General features: G+C 33.9%; 2 protein-coding genes across 2 annotated transcripts; both read right to left on the bottom strand.

The window, feature by feature from the left end:
• Positions 1 to 325: 325 nt before the first annotated feature.
• LOC123895998 (serine/arginine-rich splicing factor SR45-like) lies at positions 326 to 7523 on the bottom strand. The gene is made up of 12 exons (XM_045946458.1): positions 7210 to 7523; positions 6605 to 6685; positions 4531 to 4619; positions 3981 to 4027; positions 3810 to 3890; positions 3547 to 3712; positions 3222 to 3456; positions 3077 to 3145; positions 2859 to 2975; positions 2020 to 2083; positions 1911 to 1945; positions 326 to 769 (listed from the first exon to the last, which is right to left on the bottom strand). Exons 1-12 carry the CDS (start codon positions 7398 to 7400, stop codon positions 700 to 702), a joined length of 1245 nt encoding a protein of 414 aa, XP_045802414.1. The 5' UTR covers positions 7401 to 7523; the 3' UTR covers positions 326 to 699.
• A 5771-nt stretch (positions 7524 to 13294) lies between these two features.
• Positions 13295 to 17959, bottom strand: LOC123897349 (protein NARROW LEAF 1). The gene is made up of 6 exons (XM_045947949.1): positions 17725 to 17959; positions 16239 to 16752; positions 15983 to 16126; positions 15174 to 15414; positions 14576 to 15076; positions 13295 to 13912 (listed from the first exon to the last, which is right to left on the bottom strand). The coding sequence occupies exons 2-6, from the start codon at positions 16725 to 16727 to the stop codon at positions 13476 to 13478; spliced, it is 1812 nt and encodes a 603-aa protein (XP_045803905.1). The 5' UTR covers positions 16728 to 16752; positions 17725 to 17959; the 3' UTR covers positions 13295 to 13475.
• Between the last annotated feature and the right edge of the window lie 1761 nt (positions 17960 to 19720).

A 19720-nucleotide genomic window follows, 5' to 3' on the forward strand; every position in this document is an offset into this window, starting at 1 on the left:
ATGCAGTTAACTTTGTTGCTATTTGATATATTTGATATCATTCAAGATATTCTACATGAACTAGGAACCAAGTAATCATATCTCAATTTGTTTACTTTAGTATAGCACCCTGACCCTGGTTTGTGGTGCTGTATTTCTTGGCAGCCCTGAAAACGCCAATAGTATTTTTTCTTGTGGTTTAAACAACCACTGGAATGTAATAAAAATGGTGACAACTAAACCTACATTTTCTTGTAGTTTGTTCTTTTTATTTTGATTTCAAAAGCATATAAAGCATTACTTCATTTGTCTAAATATTATAACATGTACTCTAATAATTACTCCCTTTTGTCCCACAAACATACACCTTATTTGCATACTCAAATTGTCAGTTACATATAATTCCACAGAATTTCTAGAAATGATTCAACCAATTTTCAATTCTAACTGTAGGGTTGCAAGGGGCTAAAAATACTATCTCACAAATTTTGTAGTATTTCAGATCAAAACAGTATTGCCAAAATTAAAACCCAGATTAATGTATAGCTGAATTTTCAAACTACTTAAAGCGCTAATTTGAAAACATGTTAGCAAATAATAGACAACCATAAATGCGTCAAATATCCCCCAAACACCTTACAACTAGACTCGATTCTTGTTTGCTGGTACAGAATGCTGATAAATATATCAACACAGACACGGTAGATATACAAGAATTATCTATGGTTTGCGAGCTGGGGGTGGTGAAGCGCTGCTGCTACTGTTGCTACTGGCTCTTCCTTTCAAAGGCCTAAATTAGACGGAAATTTACATTAGCAAACAATCAAAGTGAGGATACAAATCAATAAAACCAAATAAAATTAAAAGAAACAGCACTGCAGTATTAATGTAATTAAACCAAACACAATCCCTTTTCACAAAAAATCAAATAATCCTAAGCAAATTTACCAAGTTAAATTTAGAGCCGGAATTAATGATGATAAACATCCTTTTAAGGAAAATCTACAAATGTCTTTTAACGAGGGTAAATTTGACTTGGTGGTGTAAGATGAAATGGATTGGATGAAATGGATGAATATCCATTTTTTAAATCTGATTAGCTCATTCTATTCTATTCCACTTCATTCTAACCAATATCACAAATCCAAATATATCTAAGAGTTTATCCTTGCCGCATGTGCACTTTAATAAGGTACTAATGTAGTACTAGCTCAAATATTCTAATGTGAAGCAATGTTGTCAAAAAGCAGTGCCATAGCACCATAGCATAGCACAATTTGAACAACCACTATTGTTTGCGATCCGCAATATGCCCATCAGTATTGTAAAGTAGTGGCTATAACGGCACCATAGTGCTATAGAATAGCTGAATTTGAACAAAATGCTATTTTCCACAATCCGTGACCGACAAGACATGAAAATATCATTGAAAAACTGCTGGAACCCAAAATCTAACTGCTCAAAAATGTCATTTGAGGAAGAGATTGGTATGATACAATCCTAATCATATAAGCATTTAATTAAGAATACATCCTTGTACTGTGTTTGAAGCGGAAAAGTGAGTGTCTGATATGTACCAAAACGATATTTGTTAATTCAATTGCATATGGTCTTTACAATTTTCAAGCTTTAAAAATTTAGTAGCAGTGTTTCATCAACATGATTTTTTTAAATGTTTTCCTAAAAGGTGAATTCACAGGTAGAAATTCTTCAATACAAAGCAATCTTGTTTAAGGTCATAAATGATTGCATTATTGAACAAGTTGAAAAAGATGATAACTGTGTCAGATCAGATGTAACCAAGAAAAAAGCATCAGAGCTTTTAAACAGGATAGAAGAAAACAATGCAGTGAATGTTGAAGAACACAAACAAAAAAACAGTAAAAAACAATAAACAAGAAAACCATTATGTCAAAAACCCTCCACATTACCTTCTTGGACTGCGACTCTTTGATCTCCGAGACACCTGTTAAAAGTTATAAAACAGTTATTCACCAATTTAAAAAAATGCCATCTACGCCAAATAAAAAAGACACAAACCTTGCGAGGACTTGGTGAATCAGAGTATGATGATGACCTTCCACGTCTCACAGGTGGTCGACCTCTGCCAATAAGTAAATTTTATGGGGGTGTTGAAACATTATCAAAGTGTTAGCACTTGAAGTTCAATAAACTAAAACATGATTATGGATGCATAAACATCATTAAAATGTTTCGTGTATTTTCAAATGCATATGCACACAAAGTGTAAACTTGAAGTATTCGCCTATTCGGTAAAATGAGCAATTTTTCATTTCTTCCCATAGTAGTCAATCCCAGATAGCAGAGCGGAGCGGCCGACCTCAAAACTGGGATAGCCGCTATTTGAATATTTTATACTAAAAATGCTCAAGTAATTATATTACTATTATTATTATTATTTTTCTATTATTTTTTGACAAAAGGTATGTTATTTTACTGGGATAGCTCGATAGCCGCTAACCCGGCCATAGCGGCCGCTAAGGCTAACTGTGCCGCTCTCAGCCATCCCATAGCGGCGAGCAACCGCCCCACCGGGATCCCGCGGGATTGAGTACGCTGGTACTTCTTCCTAAGCAACAGGATTGTAATCCTGATCTATCCTGCCATTATTTATTTCAGAAACAAATTCAGTTCTACATAGCATCAAGTGAACCTTTATTTAGGACTGCATATATGACCATTCAAAGGAATGTGGGACTATGGATAACTAAAAATTCATTGGGTCCAGGCATCATATGTTCACATGTTCATTGCTTTTTAATATCCAGTGTTTTTTATCCTTCATTCAAAATATTCTAATGCACAAAAAACAAATTGATCATTTATAGAGAACTGAGAACTAACAGGCAAGAAATTACCTGCGAGGTGAGAATGATCTAGAGCGTGAGCGTGCAGACCTACGAATTGGAGAGCGACTACGCCTACGACCAACCGGAGATCTTCTAGGAGGACTACGAGCTCGTCTAGGAGGTGAACTAGAAATATTCATTTTTTCAATGGGCAGTCAATACCATGTATGATAAAATGCAACTTGAAAACAATAGTAAACGAAAATAAGCACTCAAAATAAGATTACCGGCGTCTTATAGGTGGAGGAGGAGAACGTCTCCGACCTGGGCTTCCACGTATCCTTCTAGGTGAGACCCTACAAATATGATAGTTAAATGAGTGGAGTTGATAATGAAATTGTTATTCAGACATCTAAGCAATCACAAGCCAACCTTCCAGGGGATCTAAAGCGCCTTGGTGGTGGAGATGGAGAACGACCTTTTCCAGGAGACACGGGTCTCCTCCTAGGAGGTGTGTCTCCAGCTCCACGGCGATAAGGAGAGTCTAATCGACGACGGACAGGAGAACCTGCACGGCGGCGAGGAGATTCAGGTCGTCTTGGAGATCCAGCTCTTCGAGGCACAGGAGATCTTCTCCGTGGTGAGAGAGGTTTCCTCCGGGGAGAAGCTGGTATCAAGAATTATTGGTTCAATACATATATAAAACCATCAATATGATACAAAACAAAAATTGTTGCAGCAAATAACAATAATATACATTCTATTGGACGCTTTGGCCCATCTTTTTCAACATCTGCACCAGCAATATCAGTCCTAGGCGCCTCTCTCTTTGGAACAACAGCAGAAGCCTTTGGGGGTGGTGAAACTCTCTGCCTTGGAGGCAGAGTAAATTTTGCCTTAATGACGTTGCCATCTATCTGCGCCTGCATAATGCAAAAAAATAAAGGCAACGATATCAAAATGCGACAGCCAGCAAGCTTCACTGTGAAAGTTAATCCTACTCAGTCAACAGCTACTTACTCCATCCATGTACAATAATGCTTTTTCAGCATCGCCTCTTGTCTTGAAATGCACATACCCATATCCTTTTGGAAGATTAACCTGGGAAAGATAAAAAAAATAAGTTGTAAATACCAAACAACACTAAATTCCTCCAAAAAGGCTATGATGCCAAATTAAATGCAAACTTACAACTCGATCCATCACCAACTCCACACTTGCCACCTCACCAAAATTACCTGCAAATAGGTTACAAAAAGACGATTTGAGCTCCTTAAGATATAAGGGTCACTTCTCATCCAATTATCGATGCAACCTCATCAAGGCTACTAAAAGTGTCTCTCAGTTATTGATATTTCAAGAATGTATGCATAGATATGAAGCTAATATGCTCACACACAGTTGATAATAGCAACAAGATGAGTACCAACAACACACTCTGTTCAACATTTACTATAACACTCCCTCTCTTATTGGTCAGAATCAATGTGGGTCGCTCACTTTGAAAAATAAATCCCACATAAAGTGGTGAGACTCACATTAGTTTCACCCAATTAGAGAATGATTGTTGGAGAGAGTTTTGAAAATAGAGTGTTCCTGGCACTCCTCATAGCAATAATACTGATATTGAAATATAAAAGATGAAAAGTAACAGTTACATGCTAAAGATACATTGGTTTGAGTTTGAGATGAAAGACGTGTCTCTATTCACAGTTTAAAATGAAAGCAGAAGTTTACATACTAAAGATTTCTTTCAGATGGCCTTCATTGACATTCCTGCTGAGTTTTTCTACGTGCAGAACAAGAGACTCTCGTACAGGAGAAGGTTTCCTGAGATCAGCCATAAGAAATAAACATAGCAAGTTAGAAAGTCACAAATTTAAAGAAAACTTGTCAATTGTTGAACTTCACATCCAAAGCATGTTTAATTAAATATATGATGTGAAAGAGGAAATATTAAAATAACATAAACATACCAATATTTATATACAGTATTGTCAAAATCATGTACAAATTCATCCCAATCCTGTTCCCAATACAGATAAGAGTCACAGACTCAAGGGATTGTGGGATGAAATTAGACACATTGGATCAAAAAGTGCTTTTAAGTTCTGGGCCTATGAGCAAAACACTGATTAGGGTTGGGTAACCAAGTTCGGGCAAAAAATTTAACCCTCTTCATTTTCTGCAAGCCACCGTGCAACTCGCCATCCATTGTTTCCTTCTTTTTCTTATTTATTTCCTCTCTTTTTTCTTACTCTGTTTTGACATTCTTTTCCTCCATTCTTTTTTCTTTACTCTATTTTATGTACTCTGTTTTGATATTGTTTCATTATTTCCTCCATTGTTTCCTCTTTTTTCTATTACTTCCCTCTGTTTACTCTCTTTTTTTAATTCCCATGCAAGAGCATTCATTTGAATTTTGTTGGTATTTAATGTATGCTTTGACCAAGACTTATAGATTTTTATTTTTATTTATGAATGTTACATGGGTTTTGAGTTATTTGTTCAATTTTTACATTAAACGTATGTTTATAGTAATATTCACGTAATTCGTTCAAAAAATTATCAAATAGTGAACATCCCACTGCATGCTATCCCGCTATCCTACTTTTGTGCTCGGACACTCCGCGCTGCTATCCGGGATTGACTATCATGATTTTTCCTCACCAAAACTCTTGGTTCAAGCCTTTGGTTTGTCTGCCACAGGTTGAAAACCTCTCTACCTTGCATTTCAGGTTTAAGGCTAATCTTGTCCACTGTGCTACTATTTTGATTAAAACTAATACGACTGTTTCCCACACTTTTCTAGTTTTTTTTTTCATTTAACCCTGAAACTCAGAAGTTGGGCTTTTTTGGACTTCATTTGTATTTTAAAACGCTGCTTAGGTTTTTGGGCCGAACACAATCCAACAAAACTAGTTTATAAGGTGCGAGTGTCCATACTACGTAAGCTTTTATCAAGCACAGCTTTTAGTCAATTTGGGACGTGGCTTTTCCTAATACACCAACTCATGCCCAGCAGGCCAGAACTATCGAGTTTGATGCATGGATAATAAAGTGGGTGATACAACAACAGATCTAAGCCATCTTAGATTTTGGGCATAACTCAACCCTAGAGAACAAGGTTGTAAGGTTAGGAATGCCCAAGTTTTATAAGATCTATTTAGGCCTTATATCAAGCTAACATGGAAATTGGATTTTTCCCAATTGTGTATAAACTTTGAACTGGATCTTTGACTTTAATTTCCCACTATCTTCCTTCTTTATTAGAAATTTTAACAACACAAAAAGTAAAAAATTAAAATAACTAACATCAAAATTCCGACTTGAATACTTAACTTTAATAATTTTATTATCATGTTTATATGTTTAGAACTTATACTTGGTAGGATCTTACAATCCTTGTCTCGTGAACTCACATTTTACGATCTTTCCCCCCTCTTCTGATCTTAGGCAGGATCTCAATTTTGACTACATTATGTATCATCCATATTCATAACAACAGCATTCACAACTCACTATCCAACTTCCATACATCACTTTAGTCAGTGATGAACTCAAGATATATTAGGCTGTTAAGACCTACCACTATAGATATTGGCCAACTTGCTGTTCCACTACTAGTTTGTATATTATTTCCTTATAAAGCATAAAATGAAAGAAAAATTTCACATCCCCATCAAGATAAAGCAAATAAAAAATATAACTTGAAACAAAAATTCTTAGTATCCATCTCCAAAAGTGACATACTCAAATACAAGAAGTATCAGAGAAAAAGTAGGACTGAAATAGCAAATTAGAAATCAGTTTACCTTGTGGGAGAAGAAGTTCTCTTAAACTGGGGAGGGGGAGGAAGAGGAGGAGATCGACCCCGCCTAGCTGATTCACCAGGACTACGGAACAAAAAAATAAAAAATACTTTAATTTTTGCACTTTATACAATTGAAAGCAACGATAATCAAACATAAACCGAAGAAAAAACAGACAAAACACTAAATTATTTCCAAATAATCAAACTAAAGAACTGTGATTTTCGCACTAAATACAATTGAAAGCAACAATATGATGTATTAACCACATCTACCATAGGAACTTCAAGGATCATAATCATATTAAGATAAGAAGCTCATTGGAACAAAATTTTCGTCCAAAGGTAAAAACTCAACAAAGTTCCATTTCCAATTTCACCTAATTGAAAATCTAAACCGCACTCAAAAATCAAAACCGAACACCGAAAAATAAAATCCTAATAATTCTCTCATCTTGAACAATTTCATGCATCTTCTACAAGATTCAAATTTATAAACAAGCACAAATTCTAAAACATCAAAAGTTGACTTCGCGTTTAGATTTTGGTCTACCGATTCAAAATTTCAACGAATTTGCAAAGATGAAAAAAGAAAATCGGAGGATATACCTTTTGCGTCTCTGAGGAGGAGGACTACGGCTACGGCTCTTGGAACTGCGGGAGGGAGATGAGGAGGAAGAGAAAGATCTGGAACGGGACCGAGAGCGAGAGCGAGAGGAACCAGAAGAGGAGGAGAGAGAAGAAGATCCGGAGGCGGAACCCGACGGTGGTGAGCGGCGAGCTCGGCCAGGTTTCGCCATTGTTGAAGAGAGAGAGGAGGAAACCCTCGATAAACCCTAGCTGATAGGGAAGTGTGAGAGAGTGTTCGATTCTTTGAAGTGAATCAGTGATAAGAACAAAGAAAAGAACGATAGTTTTGTTATTATTATTACCACTTTGTGATGGATGTTTAAACGGGTCGGGTCGGGACTATCGGAGCTTCAAGTGTCAATTTGATTGGTAATTAATTAGTAAAATAAATATGTATATGAAGAAATCATTTTCTTTTTATTATTTTTTTATATTTATACAAAAGAGTGTCAATGACTCGATAAAAAACTAAAAAATAAACTGAATTCGATGGAGCTTGTAAGGAGGATGAAAGTGTTGGGCGCGGTCAAATCATTGGGGAAGAGAATCTGTTAAAAATCATGATGTGTGTAGTGTGTGTAATATAGCAGAGTTCTAAGGAGTTTACGGAATACTACAACTTTGTTATAAGGTTTGAAGTTGAGAGTTATAGAGGTTAATATTTGATTCTTTGTTAGTTGCTTCTATGGAAAAAAATTTGATTAAGATTATATCTTTCTTGGCTTTGGATTGGAACGTTGTTGTGAGCTACACGTATTGTGATACTAACCAATGTGTTGAGGTGTTAGCTAACAGCAAAATTGATGTAAATGATGTTAGTTGTTTTTATGATCGTGTTCAGTTAGACATTTGTTAGAAGTTGATATTTTTGAGATTTTTGTTCCTCGATTGATTCACTTGTACGTTTTTTTTCTTCTGATTTTTACTCTGTTTGTAATTAAGAATATAATTTTTTTAAAAAGTCTTTGGATTTACCAAAAAATAAACCATGTTGAAATACCACGCTTAATCCTCCATCTTGATAATTGCCTCTTATTTTGCTTGATTTCTGTTTATTTTGATTGTTACTGGTTTCACACGGTTGTGCTTCAGTTTTATTGGGTTAGGATGATTTTTCTATTTCATCTTGATAATTCATTCCTTATTTCATTGCATGACACTTACATTGTTGATTTTGTTCTTTATCGATTTTTCGGTTACAATTCTGTTGATGTTATGATTTTGTTCATCAGTTTGTCCTTAATTCTAATTATAATCTTGATAATGAAATCTATTATTTTGCTTGTTCCTTTCATTATATTTTCGGTCTCAATTTTGTTGATAGTTATGATTTTTGGTTCATTCCTTTATTTCTTTATATGACATTGCATAATCCTTTGTTTATCTCATCTCGTTATGTTTATTATGATTTTAATTAGTAATTTATGATTATAATACGTTTGTTTAGGTATAATGGATGATGACATGCGTAGTGAGATGGTTCTTAACTATGAAGATGATGAAGATGTAGCTCAAAGAGGAGATAAATTGACAAGAGACGAGACCTTTACTCCGTACAACAAATGTGACATTTGAATTGTCTTTGCATAAACTCATCCGTCTCTCTCTCCCTCTGTATCACGTAATAGATTCTCTTGAAATTTTCTACTGTATTTATTTTTCAATACTAAAAACCCATCACAACCACCATATCTCCTTCTCTCTTATTGCATCGTTTTGGGGTTGATTGTGGTCGGTTGGACCTGTGAGAAACAGAGACGAAAAACATGGTGTATGCTTGTTAGATGACTTATTTGACTTGTATCTTTCTTATAACATACAAATCGTTTTGTTGCTGATTGTGGTCGGTAGGACCTGTGAGAAACAATTTTCTGGATTCATATGTGAACAACATGGTGTATTTGGTTGATTAGCGTCTGCTTGTAAGATACATTCTTTGACTTGTATTTTTCTTATAACATACAAATCGTTTTGGGGCTGATTGTGGTCGGTTGGACCTTTGAGAAACAATTTTCTGGATTCATGTGTGAAAAACATTGTGTATTTGGTTGATTAACATGGATGACTTTGGTTCCTTATATTATAAGATAGCTAGCTACTCGGACTTATATTTTCCTTGCAGCATTTGGCATCGATACATTGTTTTTTTTTGTTTGGAATACACTGTATTAGTGGCAGATCCAGCTAAAAACTAATTTTAATCATGATAGGTGTTAATGATATTGTTGTGCACATTTTGGTTTTGGCCATTCCAATTTAGGGTTTTTGATTAAGATTATCAAAAACAAGTGAGCAACTTGCCGGCAACTTAGCAATTTGATGGCAACTTTCTATACTTGTCTTAACTTGATATGCTTTATCGGGTGAATTTCCAAACTTTTAAAATAATTAAGTGACTGAAAAACACAAATATATACAATTAATTATTTTCATTGGTGAAAAGTGTTGGGTGCGGTGAAATCATCGGGGAAGAGAGTCTGTTAAAAATCTTGATGTGTGTAGTGTGTATGTAGCAGAGTTCTAAGGAGTTTACGAAAGACTACAACTTTGCTAGAAAGTTTGGAGTTGCGAGTTATAGAGGTTAATATTTGAATATTCTTTGTTAGTTGCTCCTATGAGAAAATTTTTGATTAAGATTATATCTCTCTTAGCTCTGGATTGGAATGTTGTTGTGAGCTACAGTACACGTATCGTGATGCTAACCAATGTGTTGATGTGTTAGCTAATAGGAAAATTTCTCTGAATGATGTTATTTGTTTTTATGTTCATGTTCTGTTAGACATTTGTTAGAAGTTGATATTTTGTTCCTCAATTGATTCACTTGTACGTTTATTTTTGGATTTTTACTCTGTTTGTCACTAGAAAAATATTTTTTTAAAAAATATTTGGATTTACCAAAAAAGAAAACATGTTGAAATACTACGCTTAATCCTCCTCCATATGCTCTATATTTTTCTGAAAATCCTATTCGATTTTCAATTTTAAAACCTTTTTCTACATTTTTTTTAATTTTCAAAATGAATTTATTTTTAAATATCCTAAAATTCAATTATTCATTTTTTTTCTTCTTAAAATTAAGCGTCGTAGTTGATTGCGCCCTGATGACAGTCAATTATATAGTATTTTTAGGTAATATTTAGGATAGTTTTTAGTAGTTAATTAAGCTTTTGAAGACCAAAATCAAGCAAAATACCTAAAGTACGAAGTTACTTGGCCAAGAAGCAAGAAAAGAAGAAATTGCATAAAAAGGAGAAGAAAAAAAATGAAGAAATCAAGCGAGACTATCACGCCACCATGCAACTATCGTATCACGATGGAAACGAGATAAAATTGGATCAAATCTGCGTACTTGTTAAGCAAGTAATAGTTGTATCGCGCCACGATGTTCATATCATATCACGATGACAATTTTCTGAAGCCATCGTGGCGCGATGGGCTGCGATAGTTTGCGATGGAAAAGTCTGTTTAGCCTGAAAAACTATAAATAGAGCTCTCCTCCTCCACAATTTTTCATTCAGAAATTTAGAGAACTAAAGGACTCTAAAGAGAAACAAGGTGGTGAGGTAGGGAGAGCTAACGACTCTCAAGGGAAGGTAAGTCTTCCTCATACAAGGGAGAGGAAACTTCCTCTGCGAGGCTACGAGGTTATTCTTTATACATATTTTCTTTATTGTTTAATATGTTTTTTAGTAGCTAAGTACCTTTAGGTTAGATCAAGTAGATGAGCTCCTCTGTGTATGCTTGAGATTATATAATTTGGTTCACTCAAAGTTTAATATAATTACTATTCAGTTTGTTAATCATTATTATCTTGTTTTACACGCTTTATTCATAATAATGGTCATATTGTTGAATGAACTTAGTAGGTTAGCTGATATCGTGACAACATGACTAATCCAGACACATATAAAGATAATATAACTAGTTAAACTAGGAACGTTAACACAAATACTCAAAACTAGGGGTTGATTAAGAGTTGCACCTATGTTAAATTCTGCATGTTTACCGTTATTTAATTAGAGTAAGATAATGTTGAGAACTTGTTAAAACGGGTGAAATGTGACATTAGCAAGGATTTTCTTAATATGATTAATAATATTGTTTTCAATTGCAATAGGATAATATTCATATGTTCAAGCACATATTATTAAATAGAAATTAATCTACCGGTTAACAAAAGGGATAGTAAGAATTATAACATCGAATTACTAAGCAGAAGTGGAGGAGTGAGTCGAAAGTATCTAACTTAACTCTTTTATCTTTTATTATCTAAACTTGTCTCAAAATCTTTTTAAAACCAAAGTGAATGCAAACTATCTAAATTCCTAAAAAAGATCGATCGACTTGACACGATCTCTATGGATACGAACTCATTCTAAACACCTGGAGTGTGAATTATTACTCGATTCCACCTGCAGTCACGCCCAAATCATTTTTGACTGTCACTAAATACCTTTTTAAAAATTAATTTTAATTTTTTTTACTTGTCAAAATATAACATTGTTTTGGGTGTTGAAAAATATAACTTTTTTCCACTCAATTCTTCAAAAAGCTCAAATTTTAAGTTTTAAAAACTTGTTTCGAACAAGTTTTAAAAAATTGACATTATGTCAGTATTTTTTTTATAATACATTATGTAAATAAGTTTTGGTAAAAAAAAAAAATTAAATAAGTATATTTGTAGTCTAACACAAGGAAAAATTTCTCAATTATTTCCCACAAATAAATAGGGTTGTTTCTTTTTCCACCTCCCACAGTTTTCGCGCCTCACAAATGTATTTATTTTTATCAAATTCACTCCTTTCGAATTTTAAAATTCAGATGACAAATTATCAATTTTACACATTCGGATGTTAGAATTTGAAAGTTCCATGTACATGGTTTGAACCCCTCTCGTGGAAAATAAAATTTCATGATTTTTTTCATCTGAATATTAAAATTCGGATGTGAAAAAAAAATCATTTACACATTCGGATTTTAAAATTCGAGTGTGCAAAATTCGCTTCTATGCATTAACAAATGCTTAAATATTGGTTCTTGTAGACTATAGGAAACCGTGACAAGAGGAAGAACTGCAAAGGGTGAAAGAGGCAACAAGGATTAAAGCTGCCAATGATAGATCTATGCAAAATCTTATCATATGAAAGGTAAATAATTTTAGTATTTGTCTACTTATATTTTGAAGGGGTGTTCAATAACACTGCCTTTTACATAATTTTGTAGGTCTTGCATATTTTTGGATGATTTTTCACATTCGAATTTTGAAATCCAGATGAATTCTGGAGTAAGGATAAAAACATACTCTTATTCCTTATTATAAGCAAAAATCATTTTTTAAGTTCACCAAATAATTGATGTATTTGGTCTATAAAGAACAAAAGGAGTATTAGGTCAGTCCTAGGGCATTTTCATGGATTTTCATGCGAGCTATCACATTATTGACAATATAAAAAGTAAAAACTAAATCATTGTAAGAATCGAATGGTTGTCCAAGACCATAATTCTGTTGAGAATAATGCCTAAATATTTTTTTGCAGATTTAAATATATTTTAGATTTATATTTAAAATAAAATAATATTAGGGTTTATGATTTATATTTTGATTTAGAATTTTAAGAATTTGTTTAGAATTTATAGAATTAGTTTGTTATTTAAAATATATATGATTTGTTTTTATGTCTCTATATATAGAGACATATAGCTATGAATAATATATGAGAAAGAAAAATAAAAACATAGACAAACTGTAGGAATTTTATAATCAAACGACCTAACTTATTGTTTTGTTCACGCTCTAAGGAAGTGACTTGTTCAGCCTCTGCTGTTCTTGTTTACGACTCTAAGAGCAGTCTGTTTGATCAAATCAGGGATCAGACCGCTCTTGGTGTTCGAACTCGCCCCCAACGAAATCGCACCGTCGTCTTCCCAGCTTAGTGCAAAGCAAACAAGTCAGCCTGAGTTCCATAAGTCTCTTTAGAGTATTCTCCATGTAACAATGAATTTTCTTCTCCGTGTAAACAAATAAATATATCCACCAAATTCCGCAATACCAAAAATACAAAAAAAAAAAAAATATCAAATTCACTTAAACCTTCATAGTTAATGTGAGTTTCGCCGATATCATTGCCAATGTCAAAGCTGCTAAATAATAAATACAATATCCCAATGGTCATAAACAACACATTCTAGGGTGATTAACTTTGTAACAAGTCATTTTTTCAAGCTTATGCTAATAATTTGTTACATTAAGGTTCCTCAGTACTAGTCGATGCCTCGGAACGCCTTCTCTTTGCTTCATTATCGCCCAGCTGAAGCGAAACACATAAATCTTCGTCACGGCCATTCCTCAATGAAGACAAATTCTCTGCTGCTGCAGCTCTGTCATGCACAGTGTTTTTGTGCAACGGTGACCTCTCAATGAAACTCGGAATAAACTGATGTTCGATACTAGGACCATCTACCTTGATTCCGTCTTCAAGTTTAAATTCAGCCTCTGTGATTGATGGTTTCACTTCCTCGCTGTTAGGTTCAACTCCTACAGGAATAGATTGGATTTGAAAACCAAGTGGCTCAAATTTGTCTTCGGCTCTATCTTTCGCAAACATACCGTCAGGAGTTGAGGAATCGCCGACAGTAGAGCACATAAATGTACCTGAAGCAGCCCTTTGTTCTTGCACCGCCACTACACAAAACACCAGCACACAAACAAAAATTAGTACTTAACCTTTAGTTTCACGTCCTTTAGATATCCCTAATCAGTTCGTAGAGCAATCTTTTCAACATTTATCCATATTATTGCTATATAAATTATCCATATTTTCAATACTATCTTCATTGCAAGGAGATAGAAACACGGGAAGGTAGTAAATAATAGATCCCAAGAAAATGATTTTATGCTAATTGGTTTCGATAAGGAAAATAAAGAAAATCGACTTGAGATTGAATTGGTGAGACCTCTGGTTCATAATTCAATTGGTTCAATCACGGTTGAACCAAATGACCAATAAATAAATATATAATGCAAAAAAAAAAAAAGAGGTTGAATCAACCAATCAAAATAGTAAAACCGGGATCAAACCAACTGGCGAACTGGCCGGTTCTTGACTGAACCGGATGGGTCAATCCAGTTTTTAAAACATTGAAAAAATAACTGGGGAATGCATAGCCAAACACACTGTAACCCTACTAAATCATATCCGACGAAATCATTCAATAACCCACCCTATACTTATAGGCATTAACATGATTTCATAAATTAGAACAAAACAGCCTAATATAAGTTCTAACCTCTTCTTTGAGAATAATAAATTAAAATTAAAATGATGAGAGTGAAGGATATACAAACCTCTAAGTCCTTCATCACTTGTTATCAAATCAAGTTCAAGTAGATTGAGAAGCCGTCCTAGATCAACACCACTAGTCCAATTCTCAGGAGGTAGCCCAACTTTTAACTTAAGGCGGCCCCTATTAGCAGTCCCTCCCCATATGATCCCAATTGGCCGTGGCTTCTCACCATTGTCACCTTTGAACATGATGAGACTTCCACTATCTCCTTCAAGGTCAAAAGTTTGTTGGTTCTCACCAACGACAAGAAAATCTGTTAGAAAGCATATACCTTTCTCATCATTGTACTCAAGGGCATATGCCAAAACAATTCCCGCTGTCAAGCCAGAACTTCTTCCAACCTTAACCACTTGTTTTCCAATAAGGCTACTAATCGGAGACTGTAGGTCAATAATTTTCACATCGCCGATATCTCCAACGCCTCTCACTGAGGTAGTAACAGTGCACATGTCGAAGTCATCGGCAAAAGGAATAAATGCTCCATCAGCTCTCACAAACGTCTCTGCAAGAAAAACGCATCATGATGCCCGATGAGTATGCATTGCGAAAAGAATGGAAGTGACCAGATTAAATCAATCAGACTCCTACAATTTTGTTACCTGGGTTTATTCCGGCAAATATTCCATACCAAAGTTCATCAGTTATAAATGAAGTTGCTCTCTCGACCGCCCCAAGATAAACCCCGGGTCCCAATGTGGGTGGAAGAGGATGAAACATCTTTTGATTTGGATAATCGAGATCGACTGCTACATGACGATTTGTGAGAAAACCAACTTGCCGGCTACCTGTTTGGCTCCTCACAATGGCACCCAAAGTTCCGTATGTCTCTTGGCTTGCCACCTGGATTATGGAAGTAAGTGGTCAGAGATTCAATATATTCATCAAATAGTGCACAACAGGAAATTCAAACAGGTTACAGGCAGCAGTAGATACTGCATATAACATGATGATGCTTGAAATCTAAGGTCTGAAATTTAAATAAATCATTAATCAAATATCTCTATCTCCAGGCATCTATCACACAAGGTCAAGTCCATCCACAGAATTATAGAAACAAATATCAGGATGAACTTATGTCGAGTTAAATGAGTCTTGCGATAACATAAGATGCTTTGTTGAAGTTGCAATGTTGCATACATACACAGCCTGCAAAGTTAGACTCGTGTAGGCAAGACTAAGCTTACTAGAGCAAAACCACCACAGCAATTACACACTGTTTTTTAAGTAGATGAGATTCACAAGTATTAGGCTAAAAATGCTTGCTTCTTTTTATTTTCTTTTCTTGATTACAAAAAAATGCTTCTTCAATCATCACATTATGTGATATTAATTGAATGAAAATATATTCTTTTGTAAATCAGAAGAGTCCTTCCATACAGAAACATTAAATAAGAGAGCGAAGAAACACCTGAGATCCTGAACCAATGCAAGGATCACCTCCACGCAAGTCATCCACAATCTCCGTATAGTGCTGTTCTTTAGGAACTGGCTCAGGTGCGCCGAAATATGAGAATTCCACCACATCTACATCACACCATACTCCACCAGGTCCCTGATTTACAAATTAAACATCTATTTTAACTGCAGCAGTAAACACTATAGATCACAAGCAATATATATTGTAGAGTATGTATACGAGGTTAAAGTTGAACAACTCCAAGTACCTCAAGAGCAGTAGGAAGACACTGGATTGGGCTAAGCCATTGCTTGTGAACTTTCCTGGAAACAAACACCAGAATGGCGGGAATATCCGTCAACACCCCTCGCCGAATACGAAAACCAATTGCTGTTCCAAGGCTGTAGCAACGCAATATCTTGCTGTGAAATGCTCTGATTGTCATGAGCTCAAGTAATGTGGTTGCCTGCTGACCCTTCGGTAGCCGGCCAAGGGTTTCAGGTAGGACCCCCTTTTGTAGATTCAAAAAGTAGTTTGCTCTCTCTTCGGCGGCATCAGGCAAACGGCTAGGCCATGAGAAGTAAGCAGCATTGCTCTCACAATGTTGTCCGGCGGAAGCAAAAGGTTGAAGTGTTTGTGGACTAAGTGAAGGTAGATTAGAATGACCACAACAATTTCTTTCAAGATCCAAAGAAGATTCTTCTGAGGGAGTTGAACCGGAGCAACGAACCCTCGAGTTAAGTCTTGCGCGCTCCATCTTTTGATTAATCTAAAACAATGTTCTATCCGAACAAAAACAATAGACATCAATTTAGCACATAGGGTCTTTAGTTTAGTTCAAAATCCATGACAGTAAGAAGAAAATTAATTTAGGACAAAGAACTAACAATTACTTTTTAGTACAAAAGAAACGTGCTCTATAAAAAAACGGACCCTCATGAGGTAAATTCAGCACATAATAAACCTATGCTACTTAATTAAAAATAAAGGTTGTTTGAAAGAAGGAATAATAGCAGAAGCATGCAAATATGGTTGAGTAACAACAAAAACAATACACTTCAAGTATAGCATAATTATGATGTCCCCCACTCAATATAAGAAAACGCATACTCCCTCTGGTCTCATATATAAGCAAAGAATCTTTTTCAGGTCCATTGAATAGCTAATGTATCTGATCTATATTATGGACCAGATACACCAATTATTCGATGAAACTGAAAAGAATTTTACTTATATATGAGACGGGAGGGAGTATTAACAAACCATGACAAAATATATAGATAAATAAACAAAGAATGATTCCCTCAATGTGATTGGGAACAGAACCTAATTCTATACAATCTAATTATCAAATCCAAGCACATGGAAAATGTTTAAATTAATCAATTTACCATAAAAAATATTAATTAAACATGCTAATCTAAATTTCAGACATCCTAAAAACATTGCAAACAACATGACCCAAGTTCAGAATATTTCATCCATTAAAAAACACAATTTTGTTTACTCTGATGAACAAATCAAGATCCTCAAATCACAAAAGGGTTATCCTTATTGTATTCATGGCTTTGTTTCAGAAAATTTCAACATGGGAACTTTTCAGCTTAACATTCAAAAACACTTAAAGCTAAGATTTTGAAGGTTTACAGAGAAACCCAGATACCCAAAAAACCAGACACCATAAAAAACATTAAAACCCAGAAAAAATAACAGCATATATATCAAATTAAGGATGATCAAAGAGAGAGAAATACAGTGTTATGTTAGTGATCGGTTGAGGAAAGTGGAAGAGCTTCATTGACATAGAGAAAGTTCATTAGAATCTGTAGAAAAGTTTGAGAATTTGTGAGTGATTGAAGTTGAATTTGAAGAGTGAATGAATGAATGAACAGGAAAGTTGCATAGAAATGAGGTAAAGTAAAGTCAGCTGATGAGTTCAGTGTCTGTTTGTAGTGTGTGATGGGGTGTCGACACAGATTGCATGTTCTTATTTTATTGTTTTTTTAATTATATTTTTTATTTTATTGCCATTTTAATTTTTGGTAAAATTTTTTACAATAACTAGTTTAAAGGCGACCCTTTAGTAAAAGACATGTATTTTTTATAAAAAAATGATTTAAATTGTAAATAACATAAAAAAATAATAATTTTTGTAATTAACATTAAAAAAAAAATTTATATTAAAATCAATAACAACAAAATATTTTCTAGCTACTTAAAACGAGTAATTCTTCTAGCATTTTTTGAAACAAATTTATCAATCAAATCTTCATATTGCATGTCCTCCAAAAGATGATTCTCAATCACTATTAAAAGACATAATCTTGACATTATAGAGGGTAATAAAAAAAAATTACACGAGAATAAACCAAAATTTGCTAACATTACGGGGGATAAACATTATTTAACCCTATTTAAAAAAATCCAAATAAGATGATATAAGTAAATTTAGAAGATAAAATAATAAAGGTTATACATTTGGACCCTTATGTTTATTTTAGGTTTCAAGTTAGTCATTTCCGTCAATTTTGTCACATGTGACAGCTAATTTGCATATGTGGACTGACACGTGACACTTTGATACGCTGACACGTGTACCGTTCAAACGGTGTTAGTGACAAAACTAACGGAAATGACAAACTTGAAATTTAAAATAAACGTAAAAGACCAAATTGATATTTTTTAAACGTAAGAGACCAAATTGAAACCTAAAATAAACGTAAGAGACCAAATATGTAGTTAAGCCAATAATAAACTAAAAGTTAGTACAAATAAACTACAACCTGAGCAAAAAGTAAAAAAATATTACCTAAGCAAAATTACACTACAGGTCTTTTATCTTAGTTTTTTGTAACAGTTTGGTCCTTTATTTTTTTTTGTAACAATTTGGTCCTTTATCTTTTTTTTTATAACACTCTGGTCCTTATCTTATTTATTTATAAAAAATAAAGGACCAAAGTGTTACAAATAAAAAAAAGATAAAGGACCAAACTGTTACAAAAAAATGACTAAAGTGTTACAAATAAAAAAAATAAAGGACTAAAGTGTTACAAATAAAAGATAAAGGACCAAAGTGTTACAAAAAAAAGATAAAAGACCAAAGTGTTATAAAAAAATATGATAAAGGACCTGTGGTGTAATTTTTTTATTAACATAAAATTTTTAAACTATAAATCATAAATTTAAAATTTGGCTTTTCAAACAAAGATTGATTTGTTTTTGTATTGATCTTTTTCGGTTATTCATCTACTAATGATGCCAATTTTTTATAGAAAAAGGTTCAATCGTTATCGAACATATTCCACCCTTAAGGTGAATATATGGGATGTTTGGAGTTTGAACTCCGACCTCCAACCAAATATCTTTTAAGTTTTACGTTTGTAATAGTTAGATCTTTTAAGTTTTTTAGTTAATAAATAGTTCTTTTAAGTTTTCAACTTATTTGTTGCGTTGTTACCCTTTCAGTTAATTTGCTTCGACATATGTGTTTTTTTTATCAAAACATCGACCATGTCGAAGTCAACGTTAACGACCACAATGCAACAACGTAACTAGTAAGGTAACAATGCAGCAATTTTTTGTAACAGAGAATAATTAAAAGAGTAATGGTGCATTAATTATAAACTTAAAAAATTTATTTGTTAATTAAAAAACTTGAAGGACTTAACTTTTACCTAAAACACAAGCTTGAAGAACCTAATTGTTACAAAATTAAAACTTAGAAAATTCATGAATACATTTAACTTCTAT

This window comes from Trifolium pratense, linkage group LG7 (assembly GCF_020283565.1).
Source record: "Trifolium pratense cultivar HEN17-A07 linkage group LG7, ARS_RC_1.1, whole genome shotgun sequence".
NCBI lineage: Eukaryota > Viridiplantae > Streptophyta > Magnoliopsida > Fabales > Fabaceae > Trifolium > Trifolium pratense.

Excerpts from the sequence above, each read along its gene's own strand:
- LOC123897349 (XM_045947949.1), bottom strand. The coding sequence starts at position 16,727 with ATGGAGCGCGCAAGACTTAACTCGAGGGTTCGTTGCTCCGGTTCAACT. Across the intron at positions 15,415-15,982 it reads GCATTGGTTCAGGATCTCAG|GTGGCAAGCCAAGAGACATA; the intron begins GTGTTTCTTCGC and ends TCCATAATCCAG. Across the intron at positions 13,913-14,575 it reads AAGTGATGAAGGACTTAGAG|TGGCGGTGCAAGAACAAAGG; the intron begins GTTTGTATATCC and ends TGTTTTGTGTAG.
- LOC123895998 (XM_045946458.1), bottom strand. The coding sequence starts at position 7,400 with ATGGCGAAACCTGGCCGAGCTCGCCGCTCACCACCGTCGGGTTCCGCC. Across the intron at positions 2,976-3,076 it reads CCTCCACCTATAAGACGCCG|TTCACCTCCTAGACGAGCTC; the intron begins GTAATCTTATTT and ends GAATATTTCTAG. Across the intron at positions 1,946-2,019 it reads ATTCACCAAGTCCTCGCAAG|GTGTCTCGGAGATCAAAGAG; the intron begins GTTTGTGTCTTT and ends AACTTTTAACAG.